Raw genomic sequence first — 23,188 nt, forward strand, 5'->3', positions numbered from 1 at the left:
CCTGCAAACCATTTCTTGAAAAAACAACCGCAGACTATTTATTACTAATCTCTCAATAATGTAAGGAAAATGCTGTGGATGAGCCATTTCTCTACCTACGTTATCTATTTCTTGTAATGTTTTAAAAATATTTTGGATGGGCATTATTAATGGAGAATTAATGACAACTGGGGCCCCATAGTGCTGGGTGCTGTACAAACACAGACAAGAATACAGAGGTGATCACTTGCACACAATAGAAAAAAAGATCGCAAAGGCACTGTTTGAGGATTAACATTACTCAGCAAAATGTGCCACCTGCACATGCATGGAACTCTCCCTCAAATTATGCTGCATACATGCTGCCTCTCCACATAAATTCCTTGTTTAGAATATTAGAACCTGCTCAAAGTCTTGTGGAAAAAGCTGGCTGTTAGTTTAGTCATTTAATATTGGGTTAGAAATATGAAAAACTACCATTTCTTCATAGAATTGGGTAGGTTCCACCTTCACAAAGCACTTACACCCCTGGTTAACTTTAAGCAAGTGAGTAGTCCAATTAATTTCAAGTCTGTTTAAAGTTAAGCCTGGGCTGAAGTGCTTTGCTGGATTGGGGCAATAGTTATTTCCATTGGCATTGTAAAAAACAAGAATGACTAGCCCAGCCATTCAGTAAAACTTTGTAAGTAATTCATAAGCCTCCAAAAAGTCTGAATTTTTGCTGAGTTTTTGCAATTACAGTTTTATCTGGCTACAACATTCAAGTTTTTGCATATTTTCAGAAACAATTTCAATATTATTAAAAAATACCCTTATTTATATTCCAACAGCCAAGTCACAAATAAATTATTTTTTACCTTTTTTTATAAATGGCTTTGGCAAGACAATTAAATATCATTTAGTAACAGCAATATAAATATGCCATGGGTATATTTTATTTGAATAGAAATTATTAAAGCTAATGGTTATTTACTGAGACACTTACTTTTTCACCTGGGAAAAAAAGCAAGTTCCACAAAAAAGTTTTCTTACTTGTCTTCAAGGGGTATTTAGCGTGTTTTCAAAAAGGTAATTTAATAGTTTGTCATAGAACAGTTGACTATATGCTTTAAAATGCTATGTAAATATGCTTCTTGGTACTGGACAAAGTGTACAACTCCAAGATCTAATTTGTTTGTGTTATTGGTCTTACTAAATATTAGTCTTTGCTGGTCTGGTTTACACCATTTATCTTGACTATGCCAACATTCTGATTTTGTTCTGAAGTATTCCACAACAAGCTGATGTTATACAATACTAGCCTTAGAGCTAGCTTTTCCAGTTTACTGAGTATACTTAGTATATTTTGTTACTGATAAATCAATAAAACCACATTGTAATGTACAAACTTCCATCTCTGTGAAGCAGCTATAAGCAAACTGTAAATGAACACACAAGTCAAAAAATGGGATGCTGTGATTATGTTGACTCTGAAAACATTTGATTTTCATACATTTTACCGTACAGGAAAAATAAATTGTAGCACTGCCTGCATTTTCTTGAACATTAAAGTGATAAATATTCAAAGGATGATAAATATGTGTTTTTAGATCCTAGTTATTCATGTTTAAAAACAATTATTGTGAGGATCTGTGTTGCAGGCCATATTTTATAGTAGACAAGTAAAATAAATGTACAAGTAAATAAATACCTGACTTACGCTATGTCTATACTTAAAATTGTACAGCTGTAGCAGTCAGTGTAGTAGACACTTACTACAGTGATGGGAGGCGCTCACCCATCACTGCGGGTAATTTACCACCCCTAGAGGTAGTTGCTAGGTCAACGGAAGAATTCTTTCATTGACCTAGCAATGTCTACACTAGGGGTTAGGTCGGCTTAACTATGTCTCTTAGGGGTGTGGATTTTTCACACCCCCAAGACATGTAGCTATGACACATGTAACTTTTCAATGTAGACCAACCCTTACATTCTGAGCTTGATTCTGCATCCCATATGCACCCGAAATTCCATGAAGGCTACGTAAGTTTGGGCTGTGCAAGGAATGCAGGAATATCTCTGTAAATATCTTGAGGACAGAGTCTCTTGACTTCATTCTTATGTAGATCACTGAACATAAGGTTGCCATTCAACACAAGCCATCAGATGCCAGAAATTTAACTTCAACCCATGGCATCGGGGATCTCAAGAGAAAGATATCCCAGAATGTATCACTCTCTGACACCCCAGAGACTAGGCTTGCAATGAGACTTTTGGTATTTGATTTCAAAGACAGATGTATTATGGGATATCCTCAAAGAAGCAGGAAGTGTCAGGAGGGATTCAGAGATGGGAAATAGATTAGATAAAATTTATTTCTGTGCTGAAGGGTCTCCACAAACTGGCTAGTAGATGGTGGGGGAGGCATTCAGCACATGCATCAGTTCTCATTTTACCTTAGTTCATATTTAAATATTTTGTATTGATTTATTGACTTAGATATCAAGGTGATGTAGCAGACTCTACCTAGTTAATTTTAATCAGTATGTATCAAATTGTATTAACACTGAAGATAGGCCAGGGCTGAGACATACTACTTATTGAATAGTAACATAGATTGTCTGCCATCAGAAGTACTGCTTTATTCTTGGAACACTAAGGCATTATTCCTGGACCACTAAGACATTTCAGGTGTTGGAGAAAGATCCTGAATTGTGTCTTTTACATCAGCTGTAGAATCCACCTCCGTGAATTCCTCTGTATATGTATGTTTCAGAATCCACAGGAACCTTCAATATGTTTTCCAAATTATTTCTGAACTCATGTCCACTGTGTAGTTGTACTGTACAGGATCTGGGAGTATTTTCTTTGACCAACTGAGAAGGTTTCAATTTACCTCCTGGAGGTATCTCTTCTGAACACCGGCATTTACTGGAGGGCAGTAGCTTTATCATCCTGCTATATTAATTTTTCAGCATCTATTTATGAACTATCAACTTCTTTCTTTTAGAACAGTCTCTCTTGCTCATTTTAAATAAGCTAATTGCCACTGGAAGTCTTATTTTCAGATATCTACCCATTCATAATTGGACAGATGATTCTGATTATTCTCGTTTCTTGAGTATATTTTTTGACCATTTTTTTCTGCTAATCCTTTTGACGTTGGATATTTTGAACTGGGTGTAACATGCACAGAAGCCCACTACTCTACAAATGCTATGCATTTTGTACTAGTACGTAGCAGACCATTATCTGAACACATTTGATCAAGAATTTCATGCTTTGCAAAGATAGATTTTCAGGTGACTAATTACTGTTTTACTCAGCTCAAAGTAGCCTGAATATGAGTGATATATGGGAAGAAAATCTAAGCGAAAAAGAAATTCAGGAGAGCAGGCAGTTTCCCAAAGAGACAATATTAAAGGCACAACTGAAAACTATTCCAATGCAAAGGAAAGGCAGGAAGAAGAATAAGAGGCCAAAAATGATTCCATTAGGAGCTCTCTAAACCTGAAAATCAAAAAGGAATCCTACAAAAAAGTGGAAACATAGACAAATTGCTATGGATGAGTATGAAAGACTAGCACAAGCATGTAGAGACAAAATCCAAAAGGCTTAGGCACAAAATGAGTTATATCTAGCAAGGGACATAAAAGGCAATAAGTTCTATAAACACATTAGGAGCAAGAGAAAGATGAAGGACAGTGTAGGTTCTCTACTTAGTGGGGAAGGAGAGCTAATAATGGGATGACATTAAGAAAGCTGAGGTATTTTTTGCTTTAGTCTTCACTAAAAAGAGCAATTGTGACTAGATACTTAACACAATTAATATTAACAAGGGGAAAGGAAAAGAAACCAAAATAGGAAAAGAACAGATTAAAGACTATTTAGATACGTTAGCTGTATTCAAGTCAACATTGCATTTCAAAATATACAAAGTATATATTCTTAAATCAAATGCTAATATGTTCTCAAGCAGCATTTTTCTTACTTTGACTATTGGTAAATTATTATTATTATTATTGAAGGGAAAAAATTTCATCAGTTTGTGTCTGGTGAAATAGTCAATTACCAATACAAATCTAATCCTACCAACTCTACCTGTGAGGAAAATTTAAAAATCGGGTCACGTTTAGTCTTGAGAAAAGAAGACTGTGGGGGGCCCTAATAATAGTCATCAAATATGTTAAGGGTTGTTATAAAGGGAACGGTGATCAATTTTTCTCCATGTCCACTGATAGTAGGACAAGAAGTAATTGGCTTAATCTGCAGCAAGGGAGATTTAGGTTGGATATTAGGAAAACTTTCCCACTATAAGGGTAGTTAAGTACTGGAATAAGCTTCCAAGAGAGGCTGTGGAAGCCCTGTCATTAGGGGTTTTAAAAACAGGTTGTACAAACACCTGGTTAGGGATGGTCTAAGTTTACTTGGTCCTGCCTTAGTGCAGGGGGCCGGACTAGATGATCTCTTGCAGTCTGTGACGGGGTTTGCATATGCCACACTAGGCAAGATAGGGTTAACCCTATGTTATGAGCCTCAGTATAAAAGGGAGCCGCCCAGCTCATTCTGGGCTGACTGCAGGGGAGGAAGGATGCTCGGTGGAGGCTCCAGCCCAGGAGCCACTTCAGCCCCTGACTGCAGGAACCAGAAACCCTGAGGCCCAGACAGAAGACTGATTGCCTATTGCCAGCCAACAGGAGTCCCAACAAGCTACCAGCACCATGGAGTTCGAAGACCCCAGTGATGAATGGACCCCAACTCCAGGACTCATGGCAGGAAGTGGCCCAGGGAGGTGGGGTGAGTGGTAACTCCCATCCGAGGAAAGTTGGCGTGTTGTGGTAGGATCTTCACTGACTGGGTGGTGACCACACTCACTGCCAATAGGGCCCTGGACTGGGACCCGGTTAAGAGAGAGGGCCCAGGTCCTCCTACCCCAGCTGCCACCCACCCCTTGGTGGCAGCCCACTTCACTGATTCTGCCGCATAGCCCTGAGCCCAAGGACAGCTGTACTGACTCTGGCCACTAGGCTGCGCAGCCCTGAGCCCAAGGGCAGCTGTATAGACTCCAAATATTAGGCTGCCTGGCCTTTAGCCCGAGGTCAGCCATTTTGGCCCTGACCACTGAGCCATGCTGCCTTCAGCCTAAGGATTGTCTGATAAGATGGTAGTTGCGGTGATATCACAACCCCACCTCACCCTGAAATAGGACGGGGTGTGCATACTCCGTGACACAGTCCCTTCCAGCCCTACATTTCTATGAGTCTATAAAACAGGTCTTGCCTTCAAAGGCAAAATGTATCAGCTTTACCAAGATTTTCTCGTATATACTGAGGATACAATGGTTCTTTAGGTTTTTCTGATAACAACATTTGATGAAAGCAACAGAGAGTCCTGTGGCACCTTTAAGACTAACAGACGTATTGGAGCATAAGCTTTCGTGGGTGAATGCCCACTTCGTCGGATGCATTCACCCATGAAAACTTATGCTCCAATACATCTGTTAGTCTTAAAGGTGCCACAGGACTCTCTGTTGCTTTTTACAGATCCAGACTAACACGGCTACCCCTCTGATACTTAACATTTGATGAGTATGATTTTCAAACCGTAATAACCATTAGTTTGTTCATACCAGGGCAGTAAATGTTTTCTCTGGTGCTTCTTTTACATAATTCCATAACCATATGTTCTTCAATAAGGTTCTTTCCCCAGTCTGCATGAGATCACTCATTTTTCTCCTGAAAATTACATCACTAACAGCAGCTCCTGCATTACAGACAAATCGGCGAAGAAGGGATGAGCCATTTCTCTTTGCCTCTAGTCATGCCTCAAGTATCATCCTGTTCAGAACATGTTTTGCAGCCACACAAGTTTCTTGCATCTACCAGTAGAGACTTGAAGGTGCGTTAACTTGTACTGCTGTGTCGTGGTCCATGGTAAAGGTAAACGGCTGTGGTAATAAATTTGAGTTCTGGTAATTGTGCCATAAATAGTGCACATGTTGCAGCCAAGATGTCACTTAGCACATGGTTTAGGTTAAACTGATACCTTTGCGAGCTCAACCATATATACTGTACTTTATTCAACGTTTCTAAACAAAAGCCTCTAAGGTATTATGCTCAGTTTGTACCAGGAATTCATTTCCATAAATGTATTGTTGAAATCTCTCAGACCAAAATATTATAGCAAGTTATCTTTTTTCTATGACTGGGAGGTTTTTTGCTCCTCTTTGAATCATTGGTATGGAAGCAAAGGGAAATGGAGCAACAATCAGCATTATCCACTTTGTTCGGCAGCACCTGCCAGTCCATTTGTTTTGATATAAATATTGCAAAATAAGGGCTTTTATTTACGATTTCTTCACTATTTTAGTGTGTTTCAATTTCCATAGTTATTCACAGTACTTCCTTAATAATTCTTTAAGTGGCAGAGTTGCTGTGGAACTTGGTAGCACGAATCTGGGAAAGTACATAATCATTCCAATCTGTCGTTCCTATTTATTTTAAAGTTAATAGAAGTTTAGTGATAGACACTACTTTAGTGTCACCCTGCTTAGTGACGTTTCTAGTTAATACAGATGGAAATGTTTTACCCCTATTGCTGGCTTTGCAGCATTTGCCTTTATTTATTAAATCTAAAGCCCTATTTCCGTGCCACAATTTCTAATATTGTATTCCTTTCTTGGGCCACAAAATCAACAGCATCAGTGATACCATCAACTACTCCTAACACAGACTACAAAATTCTACCTGGACACTCACCTGGGGTAAGCAATTTATTTTTATAGGCAAGTAAAATATTTTTAAATTATCCTCAGTCAACACGGGAAAGGATGGGTGATTAGATTTTATGCCTGGGCTAGTCAATTTTAATGAGAATTTTGCAAGAATGGCCTCTACTTTTTATGGAACATGAATAGTACACTAGATATACTGAGAGAAAAAAATATATACCAAGAGATGTTGGAAATGTATTATACCCAGAACATTCTCTAACTATCCAGGCAAATTTGTGATGAGTGACTGCATGCATCTAACACCAATTAATATTCAGCTCCAGTCCAGTCTATTACTTATTTCTTCAATAGCTTCAATAGAGAGGAAATTGCTTTCACTTTATAGCTTTATTAAGTTCCTTTAGATCTAGGCATACCCTCACCAACTTGTTTGGTTTTTCTACCACTACAATTAGACATACCTAGATAGTTGGTTCACTGATTTTCTTTATAAGTTGTAATTTCACCATGCATGTTAGTTCCTGCATTCTGCTATCAGTGTAAATGGAATTTTGCTGAGTGGAGTAATAATGGGGATTAGTTTAGGGTTTAAAACAACTGTGATGTGTGCAATTAGTTTTAAACATCTAAATAAATTCTGTTAGTACTGTAAATTGCTTTCAGTTAGATGACACATGAACTTCTTTATATATTTCAATTACTCTTCATTCTTCACAAGTCTTAAACACTAAAGCAGACAGAGTTTCCATACCCACTGTCACAAAATCTAGTGACTTTACACTCCCTCTGTTCAAACCTTACTTTTGTTTTCTATTTCAGATTTCCTCATGTACATATCCATGCCATGCAGGCCTAAGAAAGCTTGCATTAGTTGTGCCACACTTTGTAGAGTTCCTTTGGGATGCACTGTACTTTTGTGCATTTGGAAATCTTACTACTGACTGGTGTTGCCTTCCCAAACTCTATAAAAGCCAGCAACGGGAGATTATACACTTCATGGGGCCCATATATATTGTAATACTCACTTGTAGAAAACAATAGATTTTTCTATTGGGACACTGCAAGTAACAACTCCATCACACACAGGTGGGACTGAAAACTTCCTCAAACCTCCCCTTTCCCGAAAAGATACATCATAATATCAAAACAAAACAACTTGCCTCTAAGTTACATCATCACCTATTGGTGGAGGTGCTAGCTACACTGATCATACAATATACATAATCTGCTTTTAACAACTGCATTCTTTCAGGACACAGTCCTCACCTAGCATTTTCTCCCTAGCAGATCCTACCTAATAACTTTTGATCCAATTATGAAACTCCATAAAGTTGTTAATTTTGATCACTGTCAGTATTACACTAATCTTATCAATCATAGACCTTCCACAGAGCCAGACACTATTGACACCGGACATCAACTCTATTATCTTTGAAAACAGTGGAAAGTTCGTAGAACCTCTCCAGATTCAACCTTTACTCAGTCATCTATTCTGGCTAGTTTTTTGAGTATAGACTATCTGTTTAACTATAAACTATGGGTCAGATCCTCAGTTGGGTAAATCAGCATAGCTCAACTTAATAAAGCTACGCCTATTTACATCAGCTGGCCCTATATTTATATTCTTCCATAAAATAGAAGAGCTTACTTTATGTTCCAGAACACCAGAACTCACTACAATTACTCTCACAATAATGTTTAAAAAACTATCAATTATTTAGCACCAGTACAAACTTTCACTGACACAGAATTATAGCATTCTTCTTTAATATCAAACCCACTTTTGACATTATGGGCCAAATTCTTTGCTGACATAAATGTGTGAAATTCCATTAAAATGAATGGAGCTGCACCCATTTACTCCATTAGATAATTTGGTCCTATCATCCCCCAAATTCTGTTTTATAATTAAAGGGAAAAATCCAGTCTAAATTTAATAAAAGAATTTGAACATGTAATCATTAAACATATTACTAAACTAACAAGAACAAACTAAATGTTGTGAAAGCCGCAAAACAGAGAAAATTATTGGTGATATTTAAAATAAAGTCAGCTGAGTTCTCTAATACTGGGTGATTTCTCCAAAACAAATAGCTTTTATTCTCCATGAATGTACAACTTGTTTCTTTTGTGCAGTGCTTCTGCTTGTAATTTTTAATTAACTAGACCCATCCTTATCTGTGAAGAATGACTGAAAACGTACATGCCACCATATATACTTCAACTAAATATATTTAGGTATGATTTTTATAAGGAGATAACTAGTGAATAGCATTTACACGGAAGAAAAAGATTCAATCAGCATAATAATCGTGAAGTCTAGTTTTTATCTGTTTCCTGTTTAACTGAAGTTGTAGTCTACAGAATATAATCTGTACATTAAAGATATCATGCTTGCAGTTAAAAATCTCAAAAGACTTTAGACCTACAAATAAAAGATATCCATTTTATTCTTTTCTGAGACACTGACCTGTATCCTCATTTAAAAATGAACACCACATCTTTATGTTATTAAATCTTTGTTTTGATCTGTTAGAATTCACCAAAGTGCCATTTTATAAAACCCCACACTGAATAGGCAAGGCTGGAGGTAACCATCTGCAGCTTTAGAGTCTGCGTTTGAATTGATGAAAAGAGCTTTGTGTTTTCATTGCCAAGTTTGATTCTTCCAGTCATTAGGCATTCCCCTCAGATCGCATCAATGAAGCGGACTCTCTTACACTCATGTGTTAAATTCTCTTCTCCTCATGGTTTCCTTTGCCAGCTATACTCCAGAAAGACTACTGGGTCTTAGCCACATTCTTCTCACAGCTGTGTTAAAAAAGAGCATCAGAGTGTCTTCCCAAAACCCATATGTGTATCTGGTCAGTCCCCTGTCTGGGGGTCACCTCACATTGTGGTGTGATTATTCAAAGATTCATTCTTGTTCTTGAACTGCACTGCTCAGATCATTCTGAGAAAGATTAGACCCTCCAGTGGGCACTAGAGAACGTCTTGGACATTGATGTGAAATGCACACAACTCCTATACTCAGAAGGAAGATTAGTTTTACTTTCAGAGGCAGAGGAGTCTACTGTTTATTAAATGTTCAGTACTCATTTCTTTTCATTTTCACATTCTTTTCACGTGTCAAATGCCAGTATAAAATGAAAAGAGAAATATTCATTTTTGTGTGTCTCATTAATGGATATATTTGTCATGCAAAGCAAAGAAACAAAACAAAGTTTTATAGTAAAATACCTGAAAGCATAAAGAGCTTGCACACCAGAAATGCAATGGGAAAATGCAGGACTGTGCAAAATGGATATGTTCCATTAACAGGAAGGGTTATGCTGGCAAGGAACGTGCAGGAATTTTCATTCTATTTTACACTAAAAGAAAAATCACCAAAAAATTAGGCAAATCACTGGTAAGATTAAATACATCTTGTGTAGGGTATTGTAATTTGCTGAAATTACCTAATTATATATGATGTACTTTAATTTTGTCTTGCATTTTTTTCCAATTTAAAAGCAGAAACAGATTTGGGTTTTTTTTTAGAAAAGAACTGAGCTTCAATAAACAATTACAGATAAAACAAATAAGAGTGTTATCACTTTTATATTTTCTTAGTCCATTAAGAAAACTAACTTGGCAAAATGTATGTACAAGCATTTATCACAGTTTGTGTTTATTTTCTTAGATTTATATTTTAACAGCCAATGTGAATGTCCATTCTAGTTGTATGTATGTCATTTCAGTTGTATGTGTAGAAATATTTTGTGTGCACGCACACTCACACGCGTACGCACGCACACAGAGTCAGACTTTACTGGTCTATACAATGTCATTAAATTACTCTTTTACCAATAAAACCCCATAACTAAAATCTCATACACTTAAATTCACATTATCCTCAAGACTAATGTTATAGAAATGGAGATCTTCTTAGGGAAAATACATCATAACCACATCAGTCTTTACTGATAAATTATTAACATTGATTTGGCACTATATTATGCCCTCTTCCCGCTTTTAGTGAACTCGACTGCCACTGCCAATCCCCAGCAGTTCCACCAGGGAGGACCACTTTAAAATCCACCCTTGGCTTCATATGATCCTGGTTGGCAGGGGCACTAATTAATTCATAGCATCTTCCAGCTGGCTTGGCCCCACCTCCTCCAAGTCAACCCCACTTTCCTTTTGGGGCTGCAACAGCTGGGCCCACCAGCAGAGCAAATTTGTACGGGCCTTCTGCCTATGTGCCACCACTTCAGGTGGATTTATGCCACTGCCCCAAATGCTTTGTTGATCAAAATGAAATAAAAAAATTATTTATAGAAAATTATATTTATTTTTACAGTCTGGTAATTACATATATTGTTGCAGACAGTTTTAAATATTATTTAAGTCCCTAAGCAGAGCAGGGCAAATAACAAATTTGTTGGTTTGCTGGCTATTCCAAAAAATTGGTAAAAATTCATTTGGGGTTGAACCAAAAACAATTTTTTTTAAATAGTTGGCAAAACCAAAAGCTGAATTTTTTGCTTTGTTTTGGATCAAATGAAACCTTTAGTTCTACCCAGAAATAAAATGCTTTATTTAGAAAATTTAACATTTTTAATTAAAGGATTTTTTGAAATGAAAAGACGTTTGAATTAAAAATAAAACCTTTTTGTTTTGAAAATGTCAAAATTAAACAGAATTTAAAAAAAAGGTTTTTTCCCCCCAATGGAAACAATTTGGAGAAATTGATACAAATTCGCAAAATGTTTTGGTGTTGCCAAATCTGTTTTTTGACCAAAAACAATTTTGATCAAAAAATTCTGCCCAGCTCTCTACATAATAGATCTTATCTATTAAGTTAATATTTACTCTATTTCATATTATATATATGTGTGTGTATATATATTGCTATTTATATATTGTAATGCATTGGGGGAAAAAAGTGAGAATTTCATTCTACCTAAGTATAAAACTGTACTTTTGCTATATCCAAGTTTGCTATAAGCAAATTCCACTGTATCCCCCTTTTGGCTCACAGCTGCTGCTTCACATGGGGTGGAATCCTGGAACTTTTTAGATGCTTTGTGTCCCTATGCCAAAGGACAGAGCATTAATTTATGTGGGATACTAAATTTAAAGAACAACAATTACAGGTAAGTAACTTAATATATACACAAATGAATTAAACCCAATAGTGCCACCTTCGATGGAGAAATGAAAGCTATGTGTTTTCTAAACTGCTGACATAACACATATTGTAAGAATTAAGATTTATTTTAAAATCTTAATTTCTTTATACATTATTCAGTAATGTCAAAGAACTGGTCATCTAAAGTGTGGTATATGGCAGTAAAGGACATTAAGAAAGAAAGATTTGCTTGCCAGACTTGATTTTGACTTCTATTAATGACGTGACCCTCTGAATTACATTCTTCCTTAATCAAGCTCATGATTATTTCCCTTTTTAACTGTAAGTCCATTACTAATGTACATTATTAAATAACACTGAAAAATATAAAATAACTTAGCACATCACCAGAAAATACTTCACTCACAAATCAGAATTACACGTTTTTTGTTGGCAGTTTTTTTAAGATGTTATGGAGAAGAAAAGGTAAGCCTATACTCTGAATTCTCAATTGGGCTATGAAGTTTAGTTTCATATTTTAAATAAAAATCTCTATAGGATAATGATAAAAAATAAAGACTAATATAGCAAAAAGCCTTCCAGCTGGTTTTAAACTGTCAGTCCTTTTTGAAATGTAGAACATCCTACATCTTAAAAAAAAAAGTAAAGCTAACAAACTAGTTCCTGCCTAATTGCCAAACACCGATTTGAATGAAGCAGTTGAGGTTACAAAGAAATTGTGAATTCTCAGCCTGGTTTCCCTGCTGATGAGCAGGAACTGTCTGTGTAGTTCTCCCAGAGGTGTCAGTGGAATCTCTGTAGTGTCACACAAGGGTTCTTAGCTCAGAGTAAACACACTTTCCACAAACTCAGCTGCTTAATCTGTTTGCAGGTTGAATTATAGGATGGGGGTGGATGACTGGGTGCTGGGAAGATGCACTGAGCATTTCCACAGTTTCTTGATAAAAAGGGCATGCTATTGTCATCAAAAGACTTCAACCAACTGTTTAATTTTGCTAGAGGACTGATTTTAGCAATAATGAAACTAACCTGACAGAAATTTTCCCAAGTAGTTATGCATGTTAAATTGAATGAATTCTTCTCATTATGGCAGTGCATTGCACCACTATAGTTTAAGTTGTGTCTGCACTTCTATAATAACCACTCTGTTTTCAGGGCATTAAAACATGACTGAAAAATATTATCTGGGACAAATATTGGCCTATAAATTCCTAATTTACAAATAGCAAGTGTTTTTTTTTAACTAAAATGAAAAACAATAACATGACAGCTTTAAAATTATACTAGTGCAAAGGTAGATTTAATAGATGTCAAGACATGGACCATGAGTGCTCCAAGTTCTATACAGCACTGAGCACAGTGTTGGCTCTGAACAAATAATATCGATAGTTTATATTAATTTGTCAAAAATGATATTAAAAAGCAACTCCTGCATATGCACCATATCTATTTTTCGTAAGTTTATTTTAATTATGCATGTTATATATATATTTATTAACCCAACAGGGGGAAAAACGTATTGGGTGCCTGAAATGAATTATGGACTAATTTCTGGTTGCTATGTGAGTATATTACACACACTAGGAAACTTGTTGGCAGATGTGGAACAAACAGGGGGAAATGTTGCCCTGATTCAGGCACCACCACCTAAAAATGTGTAGGGAGTTCATTTCATTTTGGAGCCCCCAGGTGTCATAGAGGTGCAAGTAGGGCCAAGAAATGAAGGGGTATGGGCTGTATGTTTGCCCCGATCCAGCAATGAGAATTATGGGCAAAGAATTTACAGGTATAATAAATAAAAAGACAACTCTTAGGATTTTGTCTGTATATACAATATATAACACTAGACCTATGTTTTGACCTCAGGACATTAATATTGATCAAGAAAGTAACAAGACGGAACAAAATAGATCACATCTTTCTTCAGAAGACGTGGGTGAGTGTACTTCACTGAGAAATAACAATACCTTCAGAGAACAACAGTTTAATCCCCTTTGATTTCAATGAGAGCAAGATTAAATTTGGAGTCTTCACATTGGAGACTATAAAGTCAGAAATTTAGAATTAACATGCATACATTTCTCTTAACAGTAAACTGTATTATTTCTGTCTGTGTGATTTATTTCTCACAAGGTTGAAAGAGTCTGTTAGAGGAGCATTTATGGCAACAGGCTGGGTAGCATATAATCTTGCAACTTGTGAAACATATACTAAAGCAAATATTAGGAGTATATACAAATAGTCTAACTTAAATTCACAAGTTGAGTTTGACTTGCAGTGGCTATAATACTTCTATGTAAATTACTTCAAAGCAGAATACAAAGTCATATCTTTCTTTTATCATCTAGTTATTAACCAATATTCAACTATTGCTCATAATTATCCAGATAACTGTCATTATGACTGTAAGATCTCAGGGGTGAAATCCTGGCTCCATTGAAGCCAAAGGGAAGCTTGCCATTGATTTCAGTGGAGCCAGGTTTTCATCTAGATCAGTGTTTCCCAAACTTAGGACCCCGCTTGTGTAGGGAAAGCCCCGGGCGGGCTGGGCCGGTTTGTTTACCTGACGCATCCGCAGGTTCGGCTGATCGCGGCTCCCACTGGCCGCGGTTCGCTGCTCCAGGCCAATGGGAGCTGCTGGAAGTGGCGTGGGCCGAGGGACGTACTGGCCAACGCGTCCAGCAGCTCCCATTGGCCTGGAGCAGCGAACCACAGCCAGTGGGAGCTGCGAACCACAGCCAGTGGGAGCCACAATCAGCCGAACCTGCGGACATGGCAGGTAAACAAACCGGCCCGGGCCGCCAGGGGCTTTCCCTATACAAGCGGCGTCCCAAGTTTGGGAAACACTGATCTAGAGTGTTGTACACTGACTGTCACTAAGATATATTTCATATTCAACTTTCACTATATAAAATTGTTTGATCGATTATGCTGTGTTTCCTCTCTAAAAACCTGCTACATGGAGCAAAGAATTGTATCTGTACTAATTAGTACATTGTTATATACTGGCACTAGAAAAGGTTCAGAAAAGGGCAACTAAAATGATTAAGGGTTTGGAACGGGTCCCATATGAGGAGAGATTAAAGAGGCTAGGACTCTTCAGCTTGGAAAAGAGGAGACTAAGGGGGGATATGATAGAGGTATATAAAATCATGAGTGATGTGGAGAAAGTGGATAAGGAAAAGTTATTTACTTATTCCCATAATACAAGAACTAGGGGTCATCAAATGAAATTAATAGGCAGCAGGTTTAAAACAAATAAAAGGAAGTTCTTCTTCACGCAGCGCACAGTCAACTTGTGGAACTCCTTACCTGAGAAGGTTGTGAAGGCTAGGACTATAACAGAATTTAAAAGAGAACTGGATAAATTCATGGTGGTTAAGTCCATTAATGGCTATTAGACAGAATGGGTAAGGAATGGTGTCCCTAGCCTCTGTCTGTCAGAGGATGGAGATGGATGACAGGAGAGAGATCACTTGATCATTGCCTGTTAGGTTCACTCCCTCTGGGGCACCTGGCATTGGCCACTGTCGGTAGACAGGATACTGGGCTAGATGGACCTTTGGTCTGACCCGGTACGGCCTTTCTTATGTTATGTTAAAAGGAAACTTATAATGGACTTCAACACAGCTGAACTCCAGGGTTCAGAGTTTAGGAGCCTTCTAACAAGAAGTCTTACGTTACAGAGCACTGTCATTTACCTGAACATAGGGTCCAATCCAATGCCCACTGAAGTCAACAAGAGTCTTCCCATTCATTTCAGTGGGATTTGGATCAGACTCAAACACCTGGCCTGAAACGTATCAGACATGAACCAGACAAAAACTGATTTATATGTACATTGCAAATATTCTCACATGTAACTATAAATTCTTGTAGGCAGTGTTGTTGTAGCCACGTTGGTCCCAGGATATTAGAGAGACAAGGAGGATGAGGTAATATCTTTTATGGGACCAACTTCTGTTGGTGAAGAGCTCTGTGGAAGCTCAAAAGCTTGTCTCTCTCACCAACAGAAGTTGGTCCCATAAAAGATATTACCTCACCCACGTTGTCTCATGTAGCTATAAAGGCAAATATAATACTGCAGCATGTGTTCCAAGAACACTGAAAACCATTCCAGCCTAACAGAAAATACTTTAAAGACTCTTGGATATGTATAAAAGCAGTGTCCATATGACATTAAGGGAAAGCACATCATGAATCCTACTATTTCCTTACAATGCTGTTGAAATAATCAGCATCTAGAAACCTTTAACACTTGTAGCCATGGATGTCAGAATTCTGGCATGAGAGGATTTAATTTTGCTCAGTCACTTATCCAAAATGATCTGTCCCAAACTGAAGAGTAGTTTTACAAAACTCAAAGACAAGTTGCTTAGAATCTAGAGAGCATAAAAAACTATGGGCCTGATCAATGGCTGCTGGATCTGGGCCAACTGGAGCAGGAAAATCCCATTCAGCTCAACATCCCAGTTTCTTTTAAAACACTGTCATATTTTGAAAGTGACTATGTAAAATTGGCTTTGTGAGTTTCCATGTTAATTGTCTCTTACTGACTTTTATATACATCTGCTAAATTTAGAAGTGATGTTGCCCTGGATAACTCTGTACGTTCACTCTGCGATCTGAAAGCCAAGTTGTGTTCACCTTTCTAGTTTGTGCCACAGCACCATAAAAATACTACATGCAGGGCCATCCCTAGGGGGGTGGGAGCTCCATCACAAATCAGCCTCCCCAATAGTCTCCTTGCTGTCCGCCCGGCGCCACTTGCCTCCTCACTCGCCTGCCTGCCGTGCTACTCCCCAGCTGCCTGCCTTCTCACTCCACTCCCGCCTGCCACTCAGCTCTCCGTACACCTCACCCCACTCACCTGCCTGCCTCCTGCCTCACCTCCCCACCCACCTCTTCACCTGAATATTGGGACAAATGGCGTCCCAATCGTACATTGGTTGGGACACGGGACAAAGGGCTAGATATCGGGACAGTCCTGATTTTATCGAAGCGCGGGGCCCTTCAAAGCGCAGGGCCCGTGGCCGTCACCCCAATTCGCCCTACCCAAGGCTCTGACTACATGAACTCTGACTCTAGCTCGTTGTCTGGTTATGCTGGTAGAAGGACAGAAGACACTGGATGTGGTTCAATTAGGCCGCAAATGTCTGGGAGTACTTGGCAGATAGAAGTGTACAGTACAGGTAATTCCATAATCATTTCAATATATACCCTTCCCTCTTGCCCATTCTGGTCCCCAGCCAACCCGCTGCTAGGACATCACCATCCCCCCATTCAAATGCAGATTAAGGGGAGGCTATTAAAAAATGGGCTTGCTCTCTGCTGTACCAGTAATAGGAGCTCCGAATCCCCCCAGTTCCTGCTCCCTTAAAGAATAGCACTTTAAATCCTTTACCAATCCATTTTATCTGATCACTATATCCCTTCCCTATGGAGTACCTGCACTGGACATCCGTCCCACATTTACATAATGATTTGCAACATCATAGTCTAACTCCCATTTCATGTTTGCCCCCAAATAAGCCACTCCTCCCCTCCGAACCCGCTGTGGGGAAGGCAAAAACCCCCAATCTGGCGGTGAGGGAAAAATTCATTCCCAGCCCCCCAAGAAAGGAGAACTAGCACAGTGCTATAGAGAATCTCAACAAAACCCAGTATTTCACCACTTCCATGGGTGGGAGGGTGGGTGCTGCTCTGTCTGGTCCAGGTAAAAGAGGGCTTTTTCTGAACTGGCATGGACTTATATAGTCTAGGGTTACCATCCGTTCATATTTCCGTGGACACGTCCGGCTTTTGCGTCTCTAAATAGCCGTCCGGGAGGAATTGGTAACAAGGTTAAAATGTCTGGGTTTTTTTTCTCCCTCGCCTCCCTCCCTCCCTTCTATGCAGAGTGCGGCTGCTGATTGGGTGGCTGGGCCGATTGACCCACTCTCATTGGCCTCCAGCAGCCAGAGCCCTCCCCGTGCTCCCCCCTCCCTCTGTCTGCAGCCCTGTGTAACACATAAACCGACCCACTAGGCAGCGTGTTTTGCAAACACGTGGAGCCAGAATGGTAAGGGGAGTCCGAGGGTGGGGGGCAGGGGGAGTGTTGGATGGGTCCCCAGCCTCCACCCCTCAACCCCCTCTGCGCATCCCCCCCCCCCGTGGATCCCTCCTCCCTGCCTGTCTCTCCCTTGTCTGCTTGTACTGCCAGAGCCAGCAGCAACTGCTGTCTGCTGCCCCCGGGTCCTAGTGCCCCCATCCACTAATGAGAAGACAGGCTGCCCTTACCCTGCCCTTCCACCCTAGCCCTGAGCCTCTCCAACGCCACAAACCCCTCATCCCCAGCCCTCATCCCCCCACACCCTAATCCTCTGCTCCATTCCTGAGCCCCCTCCTGCATCATGAATCCCTCATCCTCAGACCCACAGCCCTCACCCCTGCATCCCCTCCTATCCCCAAACTCCCTCCCAAACCCCCTCCCCCCTTCCCACACACCCCCTCCTGCCCTCAAACTCCCTCCCAAAGCCTGCACCCCCTCCCTTTGCACCGCCTCCCACCCCACTCCAGCCCAGAGCCTGCACCCCTCACCCCCTTCTGCACAACCACTCTCTGCCCCAGCCCGGAGCCTGCACCCAGCACCCAAACTCTATCCCAGAACCTGCACCCCTCCTGCACCCTAATCCCCAGCCCAGGACCTGCACCCCAGACCTCCTCCCCCCACCCAACCTCCCTCCCAGAGCCTTAGGCAGGTGTGTGTGGGGGCGGTTCTGGGCACCACCAAAATTTCTACAACCCTGCCACCCATGCGAGTGGATAAGAGTTGGGGCAGGTAGGGTCATAGGGGGGGCAGTTAGGGTGGGGGGTTCTCAGCAGGGGGCAGTCAGGGGACAAGAAGCAGTGGGGTTGGGGTTCTGAGGGGGGCAGTCAGGGGGTGGGAAGTGGGAGGGAGTGGATGGGGGCGGGGTGGGGGCAGGGCTAGGGCGGGGCTTCCCCCTCCCAGTGTCCTCTTTTTTGATTGAGGAAATATGGTAACCCTAATAATATCGTCCCCCCTCTCTTCTGGTCACATGGGGGTGGTTGGGTCAGTGCCCTCATGCTGACTTGGCCGCAGAAAGTAACTCCCTGGCTCTCTAGCCCTTAAAGGGGCACACACATTTTCCAACAAGCCAAACAACAACCCCCACCCCTTAATGTGCAGTGAGGTCTTTCTCCCAGAGGCGGGTTGGTTATACAGCGCTAAGGCAGTAGTAGTGTTTTGTCATTAAAGCAGCAGAAGTGACTCTTGACTATACAACAAGAAGCCAATCTGTGAGTAAGATGAAGCCACTTTTAAACAGCCACTTTTGTGACAACCACACTGTAAACATCAGGGGGAATAACGTCTCATTCGGCTGTCAAATGACATTCTTCCAAATGTAAAGACAACTGACTTACGTTTGAACTTTTTCGTTGGCTTCTTGTGACGCTTCTAAAGCTTGCTGAAGCTTTAATTCCATGTTTGTTCGCTCTGTTTGGGCTTGCTGCAGTTGGGTAGCTAGCTGCTCATTTTGGCGATGTGTGATGGTTACAATATCCTCACTGCTTTTCAGTGCATCTTCATATGTACTAAGAGTACAGTTAAACTGATCCTTAAGACTCACTTCTTGGGACAGAGATTTGTGTAAACTGGGAAAACAAAAATATGCATTTTATTGACTCACCGTATAAGCTCTGAGTTTGAACTGCAAGAATACCACACTTAAATGATATTAATGTATTTAAAAATATTACACATATATCAATATAAACTAATTCTGGAGCAAGATCTTTATTATATAGCAAACTAAGAAGACTGGAAATGCAGAGATGTAACACTGAGCTGGAAAATCTCTTGAAGGAACCTAGAAACTAAAAACAACATATAATTTTTAAAAGCTTGTTTTCAAACGTACAGTAGATATTTAAAAATTCCAAAAGAAAACAAGGGTGAAAAACTCAGATTAAAAAAAAATAGAATACATCCCAAAATTAACTCTTTAAAAATAAAATCTGTGCCACGTTTAAGCATAATTTTTCTATGGGTTGTATGATAAAGTTGGATGTGTGATTTACAAGAAATTGAATTAATCACCATGAATTATTGAGTGTGCAATGGAAGATTCAGCTGTTTTCTCATTAAATATTGAAATAAGTGAGTAGAATGAAACAGAGGGATAGATTCTGATGCCCTTAACTCATTTTGGACAGCATGAGTTGCCCCATTGTAGTCAATGGGATCACTTGTGAAGTAATTACTCAGCATGGGTAAGGATATCAGAATATGGTCCAAAGGGAGTAAAAATACAACTGACTAAAATAAATTCATGAAATTAACGTGCTTTTCTGAAATATAGTTTGCACAGGCTAGCCCAACTCCAAACAACCTCAGTCAACTTTTCAGTGTCAGAAACTCCCTTGCTGCAGTTTAAGCCCATTGCTTCTTAGCCTCTAAGGATAGAACAAGAAGCAATGGGCTTAAACTGCAGCAAGGGAGACCTAGGTTGGACATTAGGAAAAAGTTCCTAACTGTCAGGGTGGTTAAACACTGGAATAAATTGCCTAGGGAGGTTGTGGAATCTCCATCTCTGGAGATATTTAAGAGTAGGTTAGATAAGTGTCTATCAGGGATGGTCTAGACAGTATTTGGTCCTGCCATGCGGGCAGGGGACTGGACTCGATGACCTCTCGAGGTCCCTTCCAGTCCTAGAATCTATGAATCTATGAAAATCTCAAATCCTTCCTGATTCTGGTATAAATAAGGATAAACTGTTCTTAAATAAGTTTCTCTATATTAGGTAGAAATATGTTACTTATCACTATCAAATGGCTATCACTGTGCCACTTCCACATCCATTGCTCTTTGCATCATGGTAATCACAATTTCTTGCCAAGCCACGCACAGCCACCATTTTGAATTCATTTATATAATAAGTAAACCACCTTTAGCAACTATTTCACATAGAAAAGCCTCTATCAGCTGTGGCTAAGCATTCACCCATTGTATTTTAGATGACTTTGGGGCTGTATTCATGGAGACATCAAGTCATGGAGCATGGAGGTAATACTCCTTCACTGCAAGATCTGGAATACAGTATTCAGCTCCTCAGTGCCAGGAAGCTATGGACAGAGTTAAAAAACAGCAACAAAAGTGACTATATGTACACAGCAAAGAAACACCTGCAGCTGGCCCGTGCCAGCTGACTTGGGCTTGCAGGGCTGTTTCATTGCTGTATAGACTTCTGGGCTCGGGAGCCCAAGCTCTGGGACCCTCCTACCTCACAGGGTCCTAGAGCCCAGGCACTAGCCAGAGTCCAGAAAACTAAACAGCAATGAAACAGATCTGCAGCCTGAGCCCAGCGAGCCTGAGTTGGCTGACACGAGTCAGCTGCGGGTTTCTAATTGCCGCAAAGACTTACCTAATGGGGTTGAAGGGACTGATTTATGAGAAAAGATTAAAAGAACAACATATGTGTAGAGTGATTAATAACTAAGGGCTTGTCTACGTAGCGATTTACTGTGCAGCAAGCCAGGGCGTGAATCTACAGTGCACTAGCTTGCTGAGAACTAACTGGCCATGTGAACCCTGCAACCATGTATTAAAAGTTCCGTAGTATGCTTTGATGTACTCCCATTTCAAATGCTGAATAGGGAACATCCCCACACTGACCAGGTGATGGACTAGACAGTAGGTCTGCTCCATTTCTATTTTCCATTATTTTATCATTTACCTGTGTGTGAAATGGGACCAGAAGTAGAAGAAATTCAGGGAGCACATTTACAACGAAGGTGGGAGAAATAAAAACGTTATAATGAGTAGGCAGTTTAGATCATAGTTTAGAGTACTTCAGAACTACTGCCTGTATACTAGAAACTGATGAAAGCTGTTACCATATTGATGAATATGACTTGAAGTCATGTCTGAATGATAACTATGAAAATATCAACCACTCTTTAAAGTGTATTGTCCTAGTCTCCTATCTGAAACGCAGAATGAATAAAACATGCGACCCAAACTTTGCATCTAGGGTATTGGTATGCAGTGGCATATTTATTTTCCTTTCCTTTTGTTAAAACATTTATACAGAAAACATCCCCCCGTCAAGCTATATAGGGAAATCACATACAAATTAAAATATAATATACATGCATAAGTAAAATATGGATGAATTAATAGAAATCTAAAAGTTAAAGGTTAGAACATAGGTATGTCATTACACCTAGCACCTGAGGTTGTTTGAAAATGGTGTGAAGCACCTATTCAATTAAATCACGACATTTTGAATATATCCATAATTCATGAAGGGACATGACAAATCCACAGAGGAGAGGCATTAAAAAAATAAAATCATATTAGTAGCTGCATATCAAATATATTGTCTGATGTTTTATTCTAGTGGGCAACTACTGAGAACTACTAGAAAAAGTAAACAACAACATTTGGAAGTAGTGCTAAAAGCTGCAAATTGAGGATGCTATTGCTCATTTTTATACTCCTCGGCCAAGATTTTCAAAAATGGGAGCCTAAAGTTAAGCCCCTCAGGGTATGTCTACACTGCAATTAGACACCTGCGGCTAGCCTGTGCCAGGTGACTCAGGCTCGCAGGACTCACATTAATGGGCTGTGATGTAGATGTTTTGGCTTGAGTTGCAGCCCAAGCTCTAGGACCCTCCCACCTTCCAGGGTCCTAGAGCCCAGGCTCCAGCACAAGCTTCAATGTCCACACTACAATTAAACTGCCCCTTAGCTGGCATGGGCCAGACATGGGTTTTTAACTGCACTGTAGACATACCTTAAGTCAGTATTTAAGTACCTAAACAAGTGACCTGATTTCAAAAAGTGCTGAACATTCAACCTTCCCCATCACCTTAAATGGGAGGGAAAGGGTTTTTCAGCACTCGTGAAAATCAAGCCATTTATTTACATACTTGAATATAGACTTGGGAGCCTAATTTTAGACACCCATTTTGAAAATATTGGCCCTGAGCAATACTGTGTCTAATGTTCACTGTTACACGTTTCACTGCAGAGGTGATTGCGTTTCAGTCATGGATAAAGTGATTCTGACGCGCTATGTACTGTAAGCTAGTCTAAGATCCTTCTAGATGAAGGCCCTATTGTGTATAAATGTAAGTTATTTTCATTACCCCCATTTTTTTCAGACAAACATAATCACAAAATTTTGGTCTTTTTTGTTAAAACCTCTTCTCCTTAGGACAACGTGTCAGGAGTAAGGCCCTACAGCTGTGCCTGCTCAGTACTCCTGACGCCCTAACAAGCCACCTAGGCTGCCTGATGTACCACGCTGCCTGATTAGCTGAGGAAGCTAGCATGTCAGTTCTTAAGACCAGCAGCA

General features: G+C 39.9%; 1 protein-coding gene across 4 annotated transcripts in view; it reads right to left on the minus strand.

The window, feature by feature from the left end:
* The window catches only part of MIPOL1 (mirror-image polydactyly 1), a 291,843-nt gene that overhangs the window by 19,621 nt on the left and 249,034 nt on the right, over nt 1-23,188 (minus strand). For all 4 annotated transcript variants that reach the window (XM_034768596.1, XM_034768593.1, XM_034768595.1 and 1 more), the window contains one exon: nt 19,251-19,481. In XM_034768596.1, the coding sequence (XP_034624487.1) occupies nt 19,251-19,481 (231 nt within the window). The remainder of the gene's footprint in view (nt 1-19,250; nt 19,482-23,188) is intronic.

This window comes from Trachemys scripta, chromosome 4, assembly GCF_013100865.1.
Source record: "Trachemys scripta elegans isolate TJP31775 chromosome 4, CAS_Tse_1.0, whole genome shotgun sequence".
Taxonomy (NCBI): Eukaryota; Metazoa; Chordata; order Testudines; family Emydidae; genus Trachemys; species Trachemys scripta.